The 22771-nt window shown below is 40.3% G+C and overlaps 5 protein-coding genes across 5 annotated transcripts; 1 reads left to right on the top strand and 4 right to left on the bottom strand.

The window, feature by feature from the left end:
• Positions 1–1387: 1387 nt before the first annotated feature.
• On the bottom strand, positions 1388–2266 carry LOC145946672 (uncharacterized). The gene has a single exon (XM_083056434.1). The coding sequence runs from the start codon at positions 2264–2266 to the stop codon at positions 1388–1390; it is 879 nt and encodes a 292-aa protein (XP_082912560.1).
• Positions 2267–2327: 61 nt separating this feature from the next.
• Positions 2328–4109, bottom strand: LOC145946673 (uncharacterized). The gene has a single exon (XM_083056435.1). It carries the CDS (start codon positions 4107–4109, stop codon positions 2328–2330), a length of 1782 nt encoding a protein of 593 aa, XP_082912561.1.
• Positions 4110–4119: 10 nt separating this feature from the next.
• Positions 4120–8823, bottom strand: LOC145946674 (uncharacterized). Its single transcript, XM_083056436.1, has 4 exons — positions 8583–8823; positions 7919–8154; positions 4943–6029; positions 4120–4859 (listed from the first exon to the last, which is right to left on the bottom strand). The coding sequence occupies exons 1-4, from the start codon at positions 8821–8823 to the stop codon at positions 4120–4122; spliced, it is 2304 nt and encodes a 767-aa protein (XP_082912562.1).
• A 9182-nt stretch (positions 8824–18005) lies between these two features.
• Positions 18006–20069, bottom strand: LOC145946660 (uncharacterized). The gene has a single exon (XM_083056421.1). The coding sequence runs from the start codon at positions 20064–20066 to the stop codon at positions 18006–18008; it is 2061 nt and encodes a 686-aa protein (XP_082912547.1). The 5' UTR covers positions 20067–20069.
• A 456-nt stretch (positions 20070–20525) lies between these two features.
• Positions 20526–21976, top strand: LOC145946663 (uncharacterized). Its single transcript, XM_083056425.1, has 4 exons — positions 20526–21105; positions 21253–21454; positions 21549–21757; positions 21840–21976. The coding sequence occupies exons 1-3, from the start codon at positions 21019–21021 to the stop codon at positions 21755–21757; spliced, it is 498 nt and encodes a 165-aa protein (XP_082912551.1). The 5' UTR covers positions 20526–21018; the 3' UTR covers positions 21840–21976.
• Positions 21977–22771: the final 795 nt, after the last annotated feature.

The raw sequence follows: 22771 nt of genomic DNA on the forward strand, positions 1-22771 counted from the left end.
TTACTCTGAATATTTGGCAATTACTTGCATGATTTCTACTTTGCAATGTATCAATTTTCTATTGTCTAAATTTTTCAAGTCAGCATATATTGAGTTACAAAAGTTTTTCAAGGAATTATCTTCCGCAATCAAAGTGTTTCTTTCAGTTACAAATTTTTTAAAAATATCTACGGCTTCATCCATTTTGGCTTGGACAGATGCTTTATTTGAGGAACCTTTATCATTCGGAGTAGTGGATCTGGAGCGCGGGCGTTTTACTGCAGGTGATTGAGTGGTTTCTCTTGAAGTGCGGTCTAGAGTTTCTTTTGAAGTCTCGTCCATAGATACGTCGTCAAAATCCTCATGTATACCTGAAAATTGAATTAGTGTTTGGAGGGTGTGTTCAAGTCTCCTCCTAAAGCGATAGTTGCGATTTTATTCTATTTAAATCATGGACTGTATCGAGCAATTTTACACGCGAAGGGTATAAGACTTAGCGGCTCGCGAATAGTAAATCGAGAATAACTTTCGGTAAGAATTAGCAAAAGCGACAAGCGACAAAGCGCGACAATTGTTAAATATATAGCAAATAATTAGCGAGCGATTGCGACTCACCGCACGGTGCATACCTGGGATCTCGCTGTTCGGTCCTCGTGGCTTCTCGAAACTTTAGAATTCTCGTCCTTCTTTGCTTTGAGTCCATGCAGCAATGCTATCAGGCAAGGTAAAAGCACAGGCAAGCAAGCAAGCAGGAATTCTATGCGTAATTGTCGTAGACAAAAGAGCGGACATCCACAATGCGAGAGCTCCGTGTCGCAAGTGAGTACGAGAGCGGTCCGTGCGAGAGTGAGTTCCAATCGTCTCCCTGCAAGCGTGTAGCAGACCCAGCAAAAAGCTCGCAAATTCTTCACGAGGTATCATCGGTGGATCGATGATGGCAGCACCGATAAGTGAGTCGAATTATTGATTACACAGCCGATCGCGATCCACCGACTTCTCGTGACAATCGATAACATATAGTAAATCTATATTTATTAACCTTACATCTAAATTATTTCTAATTACTTATTAATTAACTAAAGTGAGCGCCAAACATACCGCCCACCAAAATAAGACTTATTTTTAAGAACTCTCAATTTACATTTTTCTCCGGTGAGTTGCCCATCGGCAGAGGGCACAGTTTCACCAGAGGACGAGTCAATAATCCGTCCGCAGTCCTCACCGTGGCTACCCGAGATATCCCATCGCGACTGGGATACAGAGATACAATCCGCCCGCGCTTCCAATGCAACGGAGACGCGTTGGCCTCCTTTAAGAGAACCAAAGCGCCTTTCGAAACGGGCGCCCCAGGATTGAGCCACTTAGGACGCTGCTGTACAGTTTGCAAATACTCGAGATGCCATCGTTTTCAAAAATCTCGATGCATCCGCTGAATGAGTTGCCACCTATCTAATCGACCCAATGGCACAGACGCTAGATCGGGACTCGGAAGTGAAACGAGAGGTTCGGTGGTCAGAAAGTGTCCTGGCGAGAGGACCGCAAGATCGTTCGGATCGGTACTCACTGGGCAGAGAGGCCTGGAATTAAGAACAGCTTCTACCTGAGCAAGAATGGTGGAGAACTCTTCTATCGAGAGGAGTTGATCACCCACTACGCGCTTGAGATGTGTCTTGAATGATTTTACTCCCGCCTCCCACAGGCCTCCAAAATGAGGCGCCGAAGGCGGATTAAATGACCACCTGATTTTCTCACTTTCGGTAGCCAATTCCATATATCTTAACAGTTCGCAGTGCGCACCGACAAAATTGGTACCGCAATCACTGAAGATGAGCGAGCACCTTCCGCGCCGAGCAACAAAACGCCGCAAGGCGGCCAAGAATGAGTCCGTACTCAAAGAAAAGGCGATTTCTAAATGGACGGCCTTAACTGCAAAACACACGAACAAGCAAACATACACTTTAAACGAGGTAGTTCCGCGAGCTCGACGAGGCGACACTAAAAAGGGGCCAGCGAAATCCACGCCCATAATGGAGAAAGGCTTGACCTGATTGACTCGCTCGGAGGGTAGAGAGGCCATGGAAGGCTGAGCAATACGAGGGCTTGCCCGGAAGCAAAGATAGCATTTCGAGAGAACTCGCTTGATCGCTCGCTGCACTCCCAACACCCAGAAGTTTTGAGCTAATAGATACTGCAGAGTACGCCTGCCAGGATGCATATGCTGTTGATGAGTGCTCTCAATCAGAAGCTCCGTAAGACGATGTCGGTTCGGTAACAATGCCGGATGCATCGTCTCGTATGGCAAGATCGAGTTTACTATCCTTCCGCCCACCCTGAGGATTCCGCGCGAATCAAGAAACAAGTTTGCGGAGATCCCGGGAGACCTTCTTTTTGCTTTCCAACGCTTGTAGCTCCACCGAGAAGCTTTCAGTTTGCACGTACTTAACCAGCAAGAGTAGAGCGGAATGAGATTCCAATTGATCGACAGCCGCACTACTTGGAATCGGAACTTTTCGGCAATTACTAACAAAACGATGACAGTAAGCTACGATACGACAGATCTTCTCCAACGACGAGAATCTCGACAACAAGAGTTCGAATGGAGACGATAAAACGCTAGTGAGAAATGCAACCGAAGCCGTCTCAGCTTCCGGTAAAACGACAGAATCAGTATCGAGTTCATTGCGTGGTCGAAAATCCCTCAGCCAATCGGGCCCCTTCCACCATAGGTCGCAGGCCACAAGTTCCCGAGGAAACAATCCACGTGAGCAATGATCAGCGGGATTAGAGTCAGTCCCGACATGACCCCAAGCAGCAACAGCGAGATTCTCCTGTATCCGTGCCACGCGATTACGAACAAAAGTCTTCCACCGATGTGAAGATGACCGAATCCAAGCAAGGGTCACCATTGAATCCGACCAGGCGTGTACGGAGTCCAAGGTGAACCGATCCTTGAGTACCTGTTGCAAATACTTAATCAATTCCGAGAGTAATAGAGCCGCGCATAATTCCAAGCGTGGCACGGTGAGAGACTTAAGCGGAGCGACCTTCGATTTAGCGGTAAGCAGGCGAATAATGACCCGAGTGGTCGTATCGACACGCAAATAAACGACGGCCCCATAACCGCGCTCACTGGCGTCGCAAAAACCATGAATCTCCCCACGCAGCACACCATCAAACGCAAGAGATCGAGGTATTCGCAAAGAGGCCAGCTCCCCCAGCTCAAGTTCATACCTAGCCCACTGTTGACAAATATCAGTAGGAGGTTGAACGTCCCAGTCCAAGCCTAGCGTCCATAATCGTTGGATGAGCAGCTTGGCAGCGAAAGTGAGAGGCGCCAGAAATCCCAAGGGGTCAAAAATTCGCGCCAACTCCGATAGGATGACCCGCTTTGAGCACTCTCTATTTAAGGGGTGAACCTGAAATGCAAAACAATCTGAAGGCGCATACCATCGAAGTCCAAGCACCTTCAGAAAATAATTTTCACCAGAGTCGAAAGATAACATCGAATCGCTGCAATGCTCCGACGCGATATCCTTTAGCACGGCAGGATGGCTAGTAGCCCACTTTCTCAAGGAAAGACCCGCACTTCGGAGCAAGTCCTGTAATTGATCTCGAAGCGCGAGAGCCTCCTCGATGGAGTGAACACTCGCCACAATATCGTCGACGTATAAGGATGATCGCAAGGCCAGAGACGCTAAAGGGTGACTTTCCTTGCTCTCCTCCGATAACTGAAGCAAGCATCGAATCGCTAAATACGGAGAGGAAGCGATCCCGAAGGTTACGGTTCGTAATCTATAATCCGCTATAGGTTCGGAATCCGAAAATCGCCACACGACCCGCTGACAGTCACATTGCGAAGGTTCAACCTGAATCTGTCGAAACATTTGTTTGACATCTGCGGTCAGGGCCACAGATCCAATGCGGAAGCGAATCAAGATGGCCGAGATATCCTGCTGCAACTTTGGTCCACTCAAAAGTGTCTGATTAAGCGACAACCCATTAGAGCCCTTTGAGGAAGCGTCGAAAACTACCCTCAATTTAGTAGTTTCACTATCAAGCTTTATGACACCATGATGCGGCAAGTAATAAACTTCACCGTCCACCGGAAACGGTTGAGGAATAAGCTCCATGTGGCCCAATTCAAAACTCTCGCATAAACGCCAAGTACTGCAACTTGAAGGCCTCGTCGGATTTGAAGCGGCGCTCGAGTGATCGAAATCGATTAAGAGCAATTTGGCGCGAATCGACGAAACAAGGTGACTTCTGTGAAAAGGAATACCGAACTACAAATCTACCGAGACCATCTCTACGAGTAGTATGCGCGAACAATTCTTCACAAAACTGGTCCTCCTTTGATGCCGGCGCGTTGTACGGAATCTCCTCTACCTCCCAGAACTTTCGGATAGTAGTATCCAGAGTCCCCAGCGAGGTCACAAAGGAATGCACGGGCTGCGATGCCACCGAAGAGACCGCGCCCATCAATACCCATCCGAATATAGTATTAAGGGCATCTGGTTCTCCTACCTTTCCTTTACAATGGCCATCTCGAAGATATGATACAAAATTTTCGGCCCCTAGCAAAATGTCGATTCGACGATAGTAGTCGGGATCCGCTAGCGATAACCCTTCTAAATGTTTCCACGACCTTAACTCTACCTTGCCACTAGGTAACTGAGAAGAGATACGAGAGAGTATCGTAGCTTCTATTGGAATCCGGATATCATCTCGATCTCTGACGCGAAGCACGAAAGAAGTGCTACCCTTGGTGGTGGCGGCCTTGACATCATTCAACGCGAGCACTACCATCTGACTAGGCGTACGACTAAACCCGCCTCTTTGGACGCAACTCTCGGTAATAATGTTAGATTGACTCGCGCAGTCTAAAAGAATACGGACCGGAGAAAAATTGCCATGTCAGCAATCTCAGCTTTAACAGTCGATAATAGAACGACAGGTTTAGAACAGGAGATGCTAGCCATGGTCACGAGCGATGGTACTGTTTCAGTGGCAGTCGTAGCAGTCAAGAAGGACGACGCTGTTTCCGATAAAGAGGCGACGGCGGTCATAGTAGCCTCCGTAGAACGAGGCTCAAAATGCAAAAGCGTATGGTGCTTTGCTTTGCACGAACGACAGGTCCAACTAGATGGACATTTGCTTACCTGACGCCCCGAACGAAGACAATTCAAGCACAACCTCAGATTCTTCGCCTTGGAGTATCTATCCTTGGCCGACAATTTCAAAAACCCAGGACATTTTGCAAGGCCATGAGATTCTTTACAAATAAGACAATCTACGGTACTAGTCACAAACGAGGAAACAGATGACGCGGACCTTCCCTCCGATTTGCCCGTCTTTATTGGCGCACTCGATAAAGACGCGAAAACTCGACAGTAATCGTTCAAAAACGTAGTTAGCTGCTCATATCGTGGGATTTCAACTTCGCGATGCTCCGCTTCGAACTTCTCGCGCAACGAAGGAGTGATTTTGTCTAACAATAGGTTTAGCAATATAAAATCCCACGTCTCCGTAGGGAAATACATTAACTGCAAAGCTCTCAAATTTTCATTAAACTTATCTAAGAGCTGACGTAGCGAGTCGGACGAATCCGCCTTCAACGATTTTGCAGTTACGACTGAACGCCAGTAATGACTGGCCAACTTACGTTTATTCTGATATCTACCGACTAAAGAATCGTACGCGATCTCATAGTGGTCCGCGGATAGAGGCAGATTTTTAACCACATTAAGCGCGTCCCCGCTTAAGGAGGCAAGCAAATATTGATATTTGTCAATCGCGTCGAGTTGCGTGTTATTATGAATCGACCAGTTAAAAAGCGCGAAAAAGGAGGGCCAAAGCGTAAGATCTCCCGAAAAACGCGGTAAAGATATCTTAGGTAGCTTGATTTTTGATGCTGAATTAGCCGAGGGAGTTTCAGTTGTTGAGGATCGAGGCTCACTTACGAACGTGTGATATGCCGTTTTTATGCGATAACGCATTTTATCAAAGCGCGCCCGAACTTTATCCTCAGTCTCGAAATCTGCCGTAGCATCCTGAAGCAATTTCAAATGAGCGATCTCGAAATCCTCAATAAGGGTGTCTACATCCGGATAGCACGCAAAAAATGCGGTTTTATACAGAGGGTCCGCTTCAGCCTTTACCGCGGTGTCAAAAATTTCCGACAAACGCCTAACGCACAATTCGCGTTTGATCTGAGCATTTTTTGTCATCGTGAATTAGAAATATTTAAGTCAACGTATCACGCGACGATATCGACTCAATTTTTCGACCCAAATCAAAATCAATCGACAGTCCAATATAAACATTCGTGCCAAGAAGTCGACCAGATAGATGTTCGGTAATTATCGTTCGAGATTCAGGAGCACAAATTACGAAATTTATCTCAGTTCGAATGAAAGCGAGAAAGGACCGAATTCACGAGAACGACCTCGGAAATATATGCGGTGTAAATAATATAAACTGTAAGATAATAGATCCTGGACGAGCGAGCTCTTGCACGGTGAAGACTACGGCGAGAGAAAGGATAGAAAAAACGTAAACACACGCGCGAGGCTCGAGAGAACGCGAGATTACAGGCGTCGAGCGAGCAGAACAAATTTTGGAAAATTCCAATTACTAAATAAGAATGCTGTAAAGAATGACAAATTAACACAAGCAAATATAGAGATACATATATACATAAATATACAACAATATTATATTATAAGAGTGCGCAATATATTATGAGAATATTATAATTGATGACAATTCATGAATACTCTGGATAGAAGATGTGCCTCTTTACAATGATGCAAATAACACTAAGAATGTTCGCACAAGCAAGACATGAATAGACGAAATGTTCAGGACTGATTTACGAGTATCAAAATCAATTCTTTGGAATTCGCTTCCAAAATATAATTCCCGAGATGCGAAAGTAATTATACCAGTGAATGCCAGAGCAATCAAATTAATAATCGATATAATTCTATAATTCTTACTCAATTTCAATTGCAGTTAACAATTGTAATAATCAATAATATAAGAATCAATAATTTTTCAAAAGCAACAAATAATAACAGCAATCCGATCAAGTAACAATACAATAAATGCGCAGATAATGATAGCAAGTAATAATCACAATATAGCAGTGGCAATTAATATAAGATATATATATATATATAATAAACTTAAAGTAATACACAAGATATCAAGCAGTATCAAATAGCATCCAAATGTAGCAAAAAAATACTAGCAGATAAATCGCAAAATAATAGCCCGTAATAATAGCGAGAATTTAGAACGAATAATACTCATAATGCAAATAGTAGCAAAGAATAATAGCAAAATTAATAGCAATAATAGTGGCGAAAAATAGTAGCAAATCTAGCAACAATAATGTAAGGATCAAATAATAAACGCACGCAACAATCGAGTTGAACGCAGTGATTTATGATATCGCAAGTTATGTTAGCAAGATTTCGATATTAGAGCGAACCGAGTGTAGCTCTCAACGAAAATATTGACACACTCAAAACTCTGGAATGCCGCGACAAAAAAAACGAGCGAGAGAGAGCGAGAAGAAAATACAAGGTAAAATCGGGCAACGAGAGGTCGGTGTTAAATAGTACTAACATTCGAAAATCAATTTTTTTTTTTTTTTTTTTTTTTAAGTGAAGAAATCCGGCTCGAAGGACCAATGTTTGGAGGGTGTGTTCAAGTCTCCTCCTAAAGCGATAGTTGCGATTTTATTCTATTTAAATCATGGACTGTATCGAGCAATTTTACACGCGAAGGGTATAAGACTTAGCGGCTCGCGAATAGTAAATCGAGAATAACTTTCGGTAAGAATTAGCAAAAGCGACAAGCGACAAAGCGCGACAATTGTTAAATATATAGCAAATAATTAGCGAGCGATTGTGACTCACCGCACGGTGCATACCTGGGATCTCGCTGTTCGGTCCTCGTGGCTTCTCGAAACTTTAGAATTCTCGTCCTTCTTTGCTTTGAGTCCATGCAGCAATGCTATCAGGCAAGGTAAAAGCACAGGCAAGCAAGCAAGCAGGAATTCTATGCGTAATTGTCGTAGACAAAAGAGCGGACATCCACAATGCGAGAGCTCCGTGTCGCAAGTGAGTACGAGAGCGGTCCGTGCGAGAGTGAGTTCCAATCGTCTCCCTGCAAGCGTGTAGCAGACCCAGCAAAAAGCTCGCAAATTCTTCACGAGGTATCATCGGTGGATCGACGATGGCAGCACCGATAAGTGAGTCGAATTATTGATTATCTATATTTATCAACCTTACATCTAAATTATTTCTAATTACTTATTAATTAACTAAAGTGAGCGCCAAACAATTAGTATTATTTTTAATGTATTATTACTATGTTTATAATTAAAACAAATTATTTTAATATTTAAAGAGAGTAAACAATTAGTGTAGTTTGAAGAATCAATCATCAGCTGTATAAAATCACTCTCTACGATACTTTATACATTCCAACGTAAAACATTTATAATTGCTACAACCGAAAGTGTTTATTATAATAGTATCTATAAAGGCAAAGACTTAAAGAAAATTACAAAATTTTAAAATAAAATCGCAAACCAGTTTGTTCGTCCAGATGTTCCACATATTCGTTTGGTGTTTCATCAATGTACTGAACATCTTCATAGGCTAATTCTTCAGCAGCATCATGGTTCTGAGCCGAATTTTGAGAATCTTTGGCATAGGAATCATTTGATAGCATAGAACATGTAGAATCTTCAGTGTCTTTGCATGGTGACTCGACGTTACCAAATGTCTTCCGTCGTTTTACACATTCGTGTAAAAATGCCAAATTTTTCATTAATGGCCATTCTTTCTGATCCGATGCTCCTGATCCTGATCGTATTAATTTGCATCGTTCTTTTGAAAATCGATTCCGCAAGGCAATCCAGCGATCTCTACATTCAGAACCTAAATAACAATTATAATTATTTAATACTGTATTCCATCAAGTATATCTGTATTTATGTAATTTTATATGTGACATATATTCAGCATACTTCAACTAATTGAAAATGACAAAAAAAATATGTTGAAAAGGCTCAATTAATTAAAATTTAAAAAGATAAGGAGCTAGAGAACGACAGTTATTAATTCGTATAATGTATATTATTCAGAAAAAACAATAACAAACGTAGGCTCTCTAGCTTATCTTTTTAAATTTTAATTGAAAATGGTATAAATGTGATTGAAAACCAGTCCTTTATCAGAATTCAAACTTTCTATATCTTCTCCAACAAAATAACCTAATCTAACCTAACCTAACTTTTTATTTGCGTATACAAAACGAACAGAAATTTAGGAAAAACTTTGATGTTAGTATTTCTAGGATAATTAATATTTATCAAATATATTGTAATATACTCACTTGATGCTTTCAATTTGTTACCAATAAATAGCCAGAGTTTTCTACGACATTTCTGTTCTTATAATCTTTTTCTTTCTTGTCGTATAAATTGTTATAGCCCTAAAAGCTATAACTATACTTATTAAAATCACATAATATAATTATTATTATTTTTGTATATATTACACAAAAATAAGTAAGACGCATGCTTGCAAAAGCGCTGAGGCAATAAGAATTTCGACAAGCATACGAAATCAGAAAAACGAGACTAACGCTGAGTAAGCACTGCGCTAATTAAGAAATTACCAAAATCGCAAGCAAAGCGTTCCATTAACCTCCTTCGCTTGCGACTGGTAACCCAATTATTACATATAAAAAGGACCCTAAGACAACTCTCGAGGTCCCAGTCAAGCTGTAGTAAAGCGCAAGTACGTTAATAACAAACCACGACACGATTGTGAACAAGTGATCTACGCAACAACTGTGTAAGCATACTTTAATTTGCGTCATCCCAAGACGCTCATATACTTTGTACAACTGACTATTTATATTAAATTTATTGTGAAACCACAAACGGGAGTGAGATTCCTCCTGACGTTCCCGAGCTTCCTAGTTCTAATTCGGTAGCGATCCCATAACTATCCTGTGCCTCACAAGGGCATAACATAATTTGGTGGCAGCGGTGGGATACCGAAGGATCGTCTTGTGACAAAGGGTAACAAATACTTCCAAAAACCAGTTGACAAAATCAATCACGGGAACTGTCACAGTTAGTGATAAAACAGTGAACGTACGAAAAAGCCGAGAGCCATCGCCGTGAACACGACGACCAACACCGTGGGACCACAATTGACGAGATAGCACCGCCAAGCTGCAGACCGCCACAGCATCCACGGAACCTGGGACCACCACACTAGCCGCTGACACGAAATACATCGAAAATGCGAGCTGTACTACTGCTGTAAGTGCGAAACTAAATTCTTGTATACTAGACGGGGAAGTAACCCGCAAACGTAGCAAAAAATTTAAGCGAGACAACCTCATGTCGGCAAGACTCAGAAAACGCGTAACGTTCAGACCTCGGTTCTGGAGCAGGCCTGACCGCTCCCCGACTCAACCCCGCATCGTAGACCCCGCACCGGTAGTCGAACCGACAGACCGGAATATTCGTAGTAATTCGCGTTGGAATCTAGGCGCATACTATCCAAACCCCGACACCGAACAGACAGCAGAATACGTGCGACCACCTGATGCCGACAATACAAACGAGGAAGACCGACCCGCGAGCCGCGCATCTAGCAACGGAATTTCAGAAGAAATTATTCGCCGGTATCCGCGGATGGTAGTATTATAAGCGAAATGAGACGAAACTCACGCCCACGAGCGGTCCCCACTGAAGACATAGACAGAGAAATCAATAGACTACGATCTATAATTAATGCCGCCGAGCATGATGCCGACGCCGGACGTCCAGTTTTCAGTCCAAAAAATGACCTACTTGTTGAACTCATACAAGGGCAACGCGAAATGCGGAACGAAATAGACCGATTACGCATCCAGATACGCGACCAGCCCACGAATAACCGAGAGACACAACAAACGTTGAACCGACACCAATTAGAAAATGCGCGAGATACAGACCGTGACCTCGACACGACCTATACGTACGGAAGATCAGGAAACGACGTTAGGAACCGACGAAGTCTCCCTTCAAGGTATCTGGCCCTAAAGGAAGCACGCGTCATGATTCCCGAATTCAATGGGACGCCTCATAAACTCAAAAAATTCTTAAATGCATGTACTTACGCCATGAAAAAAATTAACCCCGAGGACGAAGAATCCTTAATTCAAGAGGTCTTATTCACAAAACTAGACGAAAAAGCCATGCAAGATTTTGAAACTCACGATATTCAAACATTCGAAGAATTAAAGGAACAATTAGAGTCATGCTATAAATCCAAACGCAGCACGACGAGCCTACAATTAGAGTTCAATTCACTAAAACAACAACCGAACGAAAGCACACAAGAATTCGGTCAACGCGTCGACCTATTAGCAATGAAACTATACGACTCAATAACTGAGGGAAAGGGCTACACCCCGGAAAATAAATGTGGAATACAGCAAACCATAAAGGAACAAGCACTCATAAATTTCCAAATAGGGTTACGCCATGACCTTAAAATCCTCGCACGGGCGTAACGATTTAAAACTCTACAAGAGGCAATAACCGGCGCCGGCGAAGACGAAAAACTCCTCGAGTCCCCTAGGACCGCGGATAAGCAAACACACGAATCAAAGTATTCGCAGCACCCGCATACGTCGCGGATTCAATGTCACAAATGCGGAAAAAACGGACATTACGGACGCGACTGCCGCAGTAGCTTCAAGTTCGCGCTCCCAAAACCTGAGAAACGATCGCAAGTAAACGCGATCATTAAGTACTGTAATTATTGCAAGAAATCCGGGCACAACCGCAACGAATGTTGGAAGTTAAACGAACGACCTAAAAATAGCGGATATAAAAAACAAAACGAAGACCTAAAATCACACTCCAAATATACACGCGAGCAGCGCGAATCGCATCGTCAACGGAAACAGAACACCGACTCTAATAGCGGCAGCGAAGACGAAAGCAAAGACAAGAAAAACCCGCCAAAAAGGGCGCTAGAATACCGCGTCGCACACATAAAAGGCGAACCAGGATTACCTACAGTAACACTACCCATACGCGAAGCAAAACAAGGGAGGGTAAAAATGATGTGCGACTCAGGAGCAACCACTTCATTAATAAAATTAAAGGAATTAAAAGATGATACTTTAATCCATGAAGACGATATTTCACTCACCGGAATAACGGGACACAAGGTACACACCATAGGAAAGATAAACGCTACAATCAAGATAGGTGACCATAAAATAAAACACGCGTTCTACGTGGTAAAAGACGATATGCCCATCGAAAACGACGGAATCTTAGGATTCGACTTCTTACAAAAACATTCCACCGTCTGCGATTTCGAGAAAGCACAGTTAAGGCTAGGGAAAGATATCTTAAACCTACACTCCACTAGCAAGATTACTTTAAAACCTCGCTGCGAAACCATAATTAGAGCCGCGACGAATATAAATAAAATAGGCATAGTTCAAGCAGCAGAAACCGCCCCCGGTATATACATCAGAAATGCGCTAGTAGAACCGATCGACTTCACTTGTCCGATCAGTATGATAAACATGGCAGACGAGGAGGTCGAAATAGAAACACCAACAGTGACCATCGAAGAAATTGAACGAGACACTACAACCGGGATAAACGCAATAATTAGCGACAAATTAACCAAGCTAGAAGAACCACGGAAGAACCGCGTTTGCAAATTATTACGAACCGACCATCTAAACGATGAAGAACACAGGGCACTTTTAAATATCTGTGAAGAATACCAAGACATATTTCATGTAGAAGGGGAACCCTTAACGTGCACCACCACAATAGAACACGAAATAAATACGCGTTGTAATACTTCACCCGTAAATATAAGACCATATCGCTTACCCGAAAAACATAAAACCGAAGTAAGTCAACAAATAACCGAGATGCTAAAAGCCAAAATAATAAGGCCGAGTATGAGTCAGTGGAATGCACCCTTACTAGTTGTGCCTAAGAAGATGGACGCATCCGGACAACCTAAACTTCGAGTAGTAATAGACTTCCGAAGACTGAACGATCTAACCATAGGCGATTCATATCCTCTTCCGAATATTACTGACATATTAGATCAGTTAGACAACGCCAAATATTTTACCACGCTGGATTTGGCCTCAGGATATCACCAAATTCCAATGGCCGAAAAAGACAAAAATAAAACAGCATTTTCAACACCCTACGGACACTACGAATTTAATCGAATGCCGTTCGGACTAAGAAATGCGCCAGCAACTTTCCAGCGGTTGATGAACTCCATACTCAGCGGAATGCAAGGGCTCAAATGCTTAGTATATTTAGATGACATCGTCATATACGGAGCCAGCCTAAAAGAACATAATAAACGACTCAAGGAAGTACTGCAACGACTCCGAAAGAATAACTTAAAACTCCAACCCAATAAATATGAGTTCCTACGAAAGGAAGTTATATATCTAGGCCACATAATAACAGAAAATGGAATATCGCCAGATCCCTCAAAATTAACGGCAATAAAAGAATTCCCAAGGCCCGAAAAAGTAAAGGACATACAGTCATTCATAGGCCTTGCCGGATATTACCGAAAATTTATAGAGGACTTCTCAAAAATCGCCAAGCCATTAACAAAGCTAACAAGAAAGTCAGAAAAATTCGAGTGGACCACAGATCAACAAAACGCCTTTGAAACATTAAAAGAAAAACTGATGACTGCGCCAGTGTTGCAATATCCCGACTTCGCACAAGAATTTATAGTGACTACCGATGCTTCCAATTACGCTATCGGAGCAGTGCTATCGCAAGGTAAAATAGGTAATGATCGCCCCATTGCTTACGCAAGCAGAATTTTGTCACGAGCAGAAAAAAATTATAACACAACTGAAAAAGAGCTACTCGCAATAATATGGGCCGCCAAATATTTTAGACCATACATATACGGCACGAAATTTAAAATCGTGACCGATCATAAACCATTAATATGGCTATTCAATGTCAACGACCCCGGATCGAGACTGATTCGATGGAGGCTCAAGTTAGAAGAATACGATTACGAAATAATACACAAGGCGGGTCGAGCGAACGCAAACGCTGACGCATTAAGCCGTAATGTAATCCGAGATACAAGCGAATCGGAAAAGGAGCAAAAAATACATGCAATAGAAGTAAACAACACAAGCACTGAAAATACTGAAAATTATACGGAAGAAGAAAGGAAACAAATATTACATGTGTCACGTCTGGGTGATCTCCCTTCTCTCTCTATGCCTAGGCTAGTGAGAAAACGGGCGCTCTCTATTTTTGTGAGGCAACCTGCTTACACCGGCTATACCTCTGGGACGCCGAGAGCTAGGACCGAAGTTACGGATCTAGGGAATGTTGTAGGTCACAGGAGTGGGGTATTGGTTACTAGTTGGGAGTATCGAATCTATTAGCGATATCTTCGATGTCGTTTAAAATAGTTATGACTTGATCGAAAGTTATTTTACCATTCAAATATTCATAGATCAAATTGAGTATTAATTGGTAAATTGTATTGCAAATTAAACCTTGAAGTTGTTTATTCATCTGGATAATAATAATTCAGGGGCTAATTAATAAAATGAATTTGATATTTATTTAATCGTCTGTGAATTCGACGCTTATTTGAGCGCCAGGGATATGAAGATTATCTAAGCAGATTATGAGTTGATCGATATCAATAGTTCCTTCTAAAACGTCAGTTAGTAGCCCGATAATTATGTTTATAATTGAATTTGCATCATCGTTTGTTAATCCTTGGACGTCTAATTCAGTAGATCTGGGTAGCATTTGAATTAATTGGTAGAGGCAATGATGAGAATAATATATTTAATGCACATATGATTAAGTGTACATACATCAATAATTTAGATAATTATCGTACTCATCTATTTCTAAAGAATTCTCGGGGAGTTGAGTTTTTAGTTGAGAGATTAAATCGTTAGATTGAGATTCTTCTTGATGGTTATCTGCAGTGTAATTTTCTTTTAAATAGCGTATGTTCTGACACCATTCAGAGAATAATATTAATTCTGGAGAGTATGAATCTAAGCCTGACGGTAAGTTTATTATAGGCGTTATTTCGTGCTCGTTTGTTAAGCTTCGTGGAGTATTAGTTTGGGAAGATGAGGTCTTTAAGCGACGTAATGTATCGGGAGAAAATGATACTACTTCACACGATATGACACGCGGCTTATTTCTATATGCCTTACGCTTAAACCAGCGTAAGGTCGATGCAGCGCGTGTTTCGCGAGTTTTCAAGCCGGCTCGATGATTCCTTTTTATCCGACGTGCTTTTCTGTTTCTCGGGTTGCTCATCTACAAGGAGTCATATGGTCAGAATGAAGGGTTAATAATGAGTTAGATAAGGATTATCGTGAGATAACATGAAGGGGAACTAGAGGGAGTGAGATATCAATATCCGATACGTCTATTCATTTGGGTTTAAATATGAATTCAAAAGGAAGGTCTGGGGGTACGGAGAATGTCTTCGGGCAAGTATGATGAATGCCTCGTCGACGATGGAGATACGCAGGGTGTTGATGGGAGGTTTGTCGTCGGGCAAGTATGATGAATGCCTCGACAACGACGGGAAGTAGGGGAAAAGGCAGAGAGTTGCTTGTGTGCTTACGGTAAAAGTATGCGTTGCAACTATAGGTAAAATGAGGATTGGACCACGTCCAGAGTGAAATTAGTTCCGGAATTCTGTTTAAGAATCCTTATGCGATATCTTTCTCCTGTTATCGATTTTTATTAGGTGAGAGAAGGTAATGAGGAGTTGTCTTCGGGCAAGTATGATGAATGCCTCGTCGACGATGGAGATACGCAGGGTGTTGATGGGAGGTTTGTCGTCGGGCAAGTATGATGAATGCCTCGACAACGACGGGAAGTAGGGGAAATGGTAAAGAGTCGTCTGGACCTACGAAAGGTACGTCCAACGGCTAGAGGTAAAATGCGGGTTTGGACGACGTCCGAGTGATACCAGGAGTATTGTTTCTACGTTAATGTTGCTAAATTCTGATATTGATACCTTGAATAATTATGAAAAGGTAGTTGGATTCTGATTTGATAAATACTGATTGACAACGGGAAACTGTTAGCTGCATGCAATGCTTAACAGTGGATTTCGTTTATTTGTTTTAGGAGAAGGTAGTGATTGAAAGAGAATTGTCAGTCTAGAGTAACTTAGAATTAAAATTGGCGTGTTAAATAGTCTGGGTAATTATAAGTACTTACCTTGTGATAGACTGTGAACTTCAGGCAGTGGATCGTAATACGCTCGTTCGCCTTTTTCCCTTCTCTAGGACCTCGGTCGCGGGATGTTTGGCAAAATCAACGTATTCGAGTTTTGAAGCACAAGAGTTCTTTATTTAACTTTTACTTTATAATTCTATGCGCGACTAACAATTTGAGTATGTTGACGCAGTTGACGGCAAACGCGTGACTTTATACAGAGTATCGTAAGGCTACAGAAATGATGTACTGTAGAGCTACGGTGGGATCTCGATAATGAGATGCCGTAGAGTTACGGTGAGATGATAATGATGGTATGCCGCCGAGTTACGGTGAGAATTAAGGGTTTATATACCCATCAAATCGAGAAAAATCTGAGTGTCGTGTGCAATTCCCTTTTGGTGGGGATTTCTAAGAAAGACGTTTTCTTGGAATATGTCACAATAAATTGTACTAAGAGGTCATGATACGGTGACCCGCAGGAGCGAACGCTCTAGGTGTCAACTATCAATTTACGAGTTTTAGATAATCTGGACCGGATATCGAAGTTAGGCGGTGAGCTTGAGATGAGGAGCGACGATTCCAAGAAGTGTCTAATTTATTATTCTTTTGTGGTTTGAACGCTAGCATCCGATAACGCGAGGGAGATAACGGACGGAAGCGGCTTGTCACCTACGATCGGCACTTAATTACTTGCTGATTGTGAGCTGATTTTAGAGGGGTCTGCGCATAGATACATGTTAAAGTTTCTTGTAGTTCGCCAAATATTCATTTGTACGTTTATGGAATCATTTCTTATATAATTTATTTTATGTTATTAATTGGAATTCTTAATGATTGATAATTTATAATAAAACTTGAGTTTAATGCAATAGGGTAAGATTAAGTTATTTCTAAATTATAGAATTATGATTCCATAACGTAATATCGAGACTTTCTTGTTCTCGTTTGACTTAATTCTATAATAAAATATTCTCTTTAATTATATCCACTTGGGCCTTATTTATAAGTCTCTTCATTTAATAATTTACTCAATAAATCTTAATAATCTTGGGTTCGTTATCGAAATCATTTAATGACTGAAATAAGGCTTCGTAAATATAATTGCGGATGAAATCTTAAAATATTAAGTGTTTGAACACTTTTAGTAATTCATCGAATGCTTGTCGCAGGCTTGTCGTTACAATGCATCGCAAGATAAGGATTTATGGAACCTTCCTCATAATAATTCTGTCAGTGATTAAAATACTTCTAAAACTCATTACTATAAGTCTTAAATTGTTAAGTAAAGTTCGACAAGTTATTATGTTTCTGATTCCATAAATAATATTATTATATTGTTTAATTAATATTGAATATTCATATATAAGTGGGTTAGTCATGATTAAAATATATTCTTATTGCTAAGGGTTAGTTTCATTTAATAATAACTGGTTAGTTGAAGTATACGCTCAGGGGTCTCGGATGACGTTTGATTGGTCGGATCGCTAGTTCCTGGTAGCGGCTAGTTAGAACTAGATAACTGGAGACCCTAGATTTGGTATGGTTAGTAATTAATAATATAAATGCTTGATTTTAGTCTAAACAATTATATGTAAAGAGGAAAATCATTAATTATCCTTAAATTTTAAGTATTGGCGCAGGAAAAACAGTAGTGCGCAAAAATATGGTTTTGCGAAAATGACGGGACGTTACACCTCCCCCCTTATTTAAGAACAAATTGCGATGTATTCGAAGGAATTTGTTCGAGATCTTTTAAACGATCTCTTAAATTCTGATATGAATTAATATCAGAAACATTATTAGTAGTTGCTGATTCGATGTTGGATGAGGCATTATCATTTGGTCTTGAAAACCCATTAATGATTACGGTAGGTTCCCTGGAGAGGTCTTCAGGAGCAGAAGGTGACGGTGGTCCCTTGGCTGGTTTTTTATTATCGGTCCTATCGACAGGTCCTCGTGCGAGATGAAGTAGTAGATGAGTGAGAGAGCTCCAAATGGCTCCAGCCAAATGCATGCTCCATCCATAGGCGGAATGTAAGGCATAACCGTGAATAGCTGTATCGACGAAGACTTTTATGATGCGAATAATTATTAGAATGCCAAGGATTCCAGCGGTTGCGGATCCGAATGAAATAAATCCGGTCCATACTCGTGAGGCGGCACTCTCGGCAATTTTATTGAGAGAGGCTTCGTCCAATAAATTATACATGGAGACAGCGTCGGAGTTAATGGAGTATCCCGTAATTCCTCTTGCAATTGTATTTAGAAGAGCGGGTTTCTCTGCGGGGAACATAATGTGATCCCTCAGTTTTTCTATATCTTCTTCGGAGTATATTCCGCTGACAGCGAGGGCTCCTGGCGTCAAATAATCCCAGGTTAATGTCGTCATTGGTTTTAATTGTTGCGGAGGTAACTGTCTGATTTGAGGTTCAGGTGTAAATTGAACCCATGTATCCTCGATACGGTACATAGTTGGTAATTCAAAACTGCATTCCCTTTGATTTCCATATTTAGAAATTATCCGGGATTTCGGGGTGAGAAACAAGGAAGTGTTGCGGGTGGTTACAGGTAATTCCGTGTAACATTCCTTTGTTTTCCTTACTACAACATCTACAGGTATGCATTTGACGATGTGCGTGGTTTCCCCGGTTGTAACTGCCATATAGCCGGGTCCTTTCATAAGGCGATATGCGAATTCATCTGGTTGAAGAGTAGCGAAAGACAGGGCGTTGGTGATTACCTGTCTTTCTAATTCGCATTTTTGTTGCATAACATTATAATATAATGAAGTCATTTGTTGTCGGATGTGTTTTTCCACATACACGAATTTAGAATTCATATATGTGAATATATCCAGGTTGTCCACGGGGATGATACCTCGGCTGGCGAAGGTATCGCCTTGCTTTGTCTCTAGGATAAAGAGCTTAGGGTGCTCTGTGCGAAATAAAGTGTATCCGCACAAGGGTTGTTCTTTTGTCTTCGTAAGTGCGAACGTGACGTCCTGCGTAGTCAGACTATAAATAATTGGAGAAAGAGGGTTAGTTGAATTATCTGTAATTTTAGTTGCTAAACCCTCATAAAGAACGTCATATTGATGGAAATTGCAAGCAGATGTTGGCAAGGATTTCCAATACGAGTATCCGTTTTCGGAATCGATGCAAAATCCTTCGCTCAAGAGACAAATGGTTCCGGATTTTAATATTATTTTTCCGGAGTTTAATTGTACGGGAACGTGCGATGTCCTCAAGGAGATCTTGACGACGGCTTGAACAACGACGTTGTCCCAGGTTCCGTAAGGGTCGGAGTACTGAGTGCCTTTGCAGGTTCCGTCGTTATTAGTGCGTCCGGCTAAGGTGAGACTGTGATAAGTAGTCTGATTAGCTCTTAGTCCGTGAATGATATTGCTATCTCCGAGAGAGAATGTTCCATCTTGGAATGCCCTTCGGCACACTGTATATCCGGTTTCGTGGATATAATCTGCCTTTCCGTTATGGACTATGGAGACATGCGAGTGCATTCCGCAGTGGTAAATTGTCCGTGATATTTCCACCTTGCACTGGATGACTTCTGCATGATTGTAGTCCGAGAGTTGTAAGAGTTGCATGTAGACGTCAGTCGAATTGGGTTTCCGTATATCAAGATTGCATTCTCCAACATCGAGCAACGATACCGAAGTAATATTCAGGTGTTGTCCGCCACAATCGAATCCAATAAGAGCGTGAATCGGATTAACGAGAACGAGAATCGCGAAGTACGACAACATGTCTGTAATAATGCATAGTGAAGTATATATATATAGATATTCTTAATCTAATTGTTCGTGTATGTGATATTGCTTTAAAATTATGGTTATATGTGTATGTTTGTATTCCTATAGCTTTGTAATCAAGTAGGATATATATATATGTGATTATTATTGAATATATATATATTCTTATTCTAATTATACGTAAATATATATATATTGTTTTATTATTATTATTTTTTTTTTGTGTGCTTTTTGGGTTTTTTTTTCTTTATATATATATCTATATATATATATAGTATATGAGGTATCCTTTTGTCACCGAGTAAAGTATGGAATTATAATAGATTATATGCACGTTTTATTCTAAAATTATGAATATGTAAATTATTTTTTTCCTTTTTTTTTTTATATATATATGCTATATGTCTTATAACTTTATTTTGCAACTGAGTAAGATATAAGAATTGTACTTGGGTATATATGTACGTTCTATACTTAAGATATATATATTTCATTAAAATTACTTTAATTAGATCAGTTAGAACCAATGCGTAGATGTTAATTATTTAGGGTGAAGCTTATCGTAGCGAGGAATATATACTATATTAACTTACATAGATGCTTAATGATAAAAAAAAATTCTCTTCTCTCTTTTTGTTATTATTTTTTTCGAGGACGCTTTCGTATTTTGTTAGTTCTCTGAATCAGGCCGCCAAGCTGCGAGGGTCTGATATTGCATCCATATGTGTAGTTTTTCGCTGGGAAAGGTTGTGTTTTAACGTCTTTGGTAAGTTAGAAAGGGCGTGTCAAGTCGTAAACATATCATAGGTAGAAGTGTATGTGAGTAGAGGGGGAATGGGAGGAAAAAGAAAATGGTTTTCCACGTGCAGGTCAACGAAGAAGAATCGCACAGTCGCACTTTAGTTTTTGCAGTGGTAAGAGTGTTGTGAGAAAAGAAAAATTTATAATGGAAATTGAAGTCCCGTATTCGAAAACGAGGGTGGTGATCAGGCGATTACCGATAATTCTGGTGATGGAGTTTGATAAGGAGAACGTAAGTAGTTATTCATGAATGTGTATGAGTCTGTTTTATTATTAATGCTATTACCTCTGATATTAATGATATTTGATATTTGCTTAATAATTTGGAACGGGGCGATCGAGATAGGGAAATATAATAATTAAGGGTTTTCTTTCTCAGCCCGACGTTATTCTTTCTGTGTATCAATACACGAAGAAGGATCGCGAAGATCGGCGAGTGAGAGCCGAAGAGAGACGGCGCTGGGAGGCTTTCCTGGAGGAGGAAGGGGATGATATTTTCTCCCTGAATAAATTATTCGAGGAATGGAGCGAGGAGGAGAGATTGTTCAGAGAGAGATTTCTGATCACCGATGAGATGCTCAGTAAGTTCTTTAAAAATTTTTTTTTTTTTTTATGACGCGGTTTGTTAATATATAATTGATAATTCGATGTATGTAACCTTTATTTGTTTGTTAGAGGACGACTGGGATTGTGGACCACCGTGGAGGGTATGCTTGTGGAAGAACGTAGTGAAGATGAGTAGACTACGTGCTGAAAGAAGGGTGCAGAGAATGATCGATTTCGCGGCGCCGGTGAGGAGGTGTGAGGACGCGGGGTACGATGATTTTGAAAACGCGGAGTACCGTGAAGAAGTTTTACGCCAAGCGGGATTCTATAAGAATTAGGTAAGTAAGCTTTCTTTTACTTTGTTTTGCCTTGGGTTTATCTCATTGCTTGACATTACATTATTTTTGTGCATTGTTTCAGAACTGCCTTGATAGCGTCATCGATTCAGGTTATTCTGAAGAGCGCGCGCGCGATTGCAAACGTATATATTTTTAATAGTTCCTTTATAATAATTATTATCGCATGTATTTTACGTAATTATTAAAATTATGCTTATCGAGAAACTGCGTTATTTTATTTCATACTGCCTTCATAAGTACTTTATATACTCGTAAGATTAGAGGAAACACCGTAGAAGCATTTTATTGTTTATGATTAAGATTCATTAATTAAAATATATATATTCTTATGATTTAAATCCATATATATATGATTCGTAAGAAGCTAAGAATGCACTTTGTTATATTATTATCGTATTAATTATCGTATATATATATTTTGTTTTTTTTTTTATTTTTTTTTTATTATTTTTTTTTATTTATTAAATAGGACGAGCACTTTATTATCTACGATCAAGATTAAATAAATCAGATATTTGTCAGCCATATTTGCTTAAGACTAGTTATTTGTCGTAATGTAATTGTTTCGCCAGAATAATTATAGTAGTAAGATCGAAGGAAGCTATAAAGAGACATTTTATCATTTTATATATATAAGATTAAATAGATAGGACACTTTATCGTATTAGGATTAAATAGATAGGACATTTTAAAGTTACTTAAAGTATAGTATATTTTCCAAAATGTTTTCGTTCAATGTCTTCATTAAGTATTAAAATACTTAGAGTTAAAAGTAGTAATATAGAATGTATATTTTATATAATTTTAACGATATATTATCATTTAATATATATATATATATGTATTATCTCTATAAATTTGAACACTAATAATGATTAAATGCTGCGTATAATTTTCATATTACGTTTTAGACTGTACGTTTAACGAAATGTAGTATAACTAGTTTACTGTATCTCCTAATTTTAGTTAATTACGCGGAATTGCATTTGCCTT

This window comes from Prenolepis imparis, unplaced genomic scaffold (assembly GCF_030444845.1).
Source record: "Prenolepis imparis isolate NDT839.2.m4 unplaced genomic scaffold, iyPreImpa1.0 SCAF_18, whole genome shotgun sequence".
In the NCBI taxonomy this organism is placed as follows: domain Eukaryota; kingdom Metazoa; phylum Arthropoda; class Insecta; order Hymenoptera; family Formicidae; genus Prenolepis; species Prenolepis imparis.

Bases quoted from the DNA above. Each gene is read 5' to 3' on its own strand.
- LOC145946673 (XM_083056435.1), bottom strand. From the start codon at position 4,109: ATGGAGCTTATTCCTCAACCGTTTCCGGTGGACGGTGAAGTTTATTAC.
- LOC145946663 (XM_083056425.1), top strand. From the start codon at position 21,019: ATGGAAATTGAAGTCCCGTATTCGAAAACGAGGGTGGTGATCAGGCGA. The intron at 21,106-21,252 runs GTAAGTAGTTAT...TTTCTTTCTCAG, and splicing joins TGGAGTTTGATAAGGAGAAC to CCCGACGTTATTCTTTCTGT. The intron at 21,455-21,548 runs GTAAGTTCTTTA...TTTGTTTGTTAG, and splicing joins GATCACCGATGAGATGCTCA to AGGACGACTGGGATTGTGGA.
- LOC145946660 (XM_083056421.1), bottom strand. From the start codon at position 20,066: ATGTTGTCGTACTTCGCGATTCTCGTTCTCGTTAATCCGATTCACGCT.
- LOC145946674 (XM_083056436.1), bottom strand. From the start codon at position 8,823: ATGAAAAATTTGGCATTTTTACACGAATGTGTAAAACGACGGAAGACA. The intron at 8,155-8,582 runs GTTTGCGATTTT...ACACGCTTGCAG, and splicing joins ACATCTGGACGAACAAACTG to GGAGACGATTGGAACTCACT. The intron at 4,860-4,942 runs GTTCTAAACCTG...GTATTCTTTTAG, and splicing joins GACCATGGCTAGCATCTCCT to ACTGCGCGAGTCAATCTAAC.
- LOC145946672 (XM_083056434.1), bottom strand. From the start codon at position 2,266: ATGCATCCGGCATTGTTACCGAACCGACATCGTCTTACGGAGCTTCTG.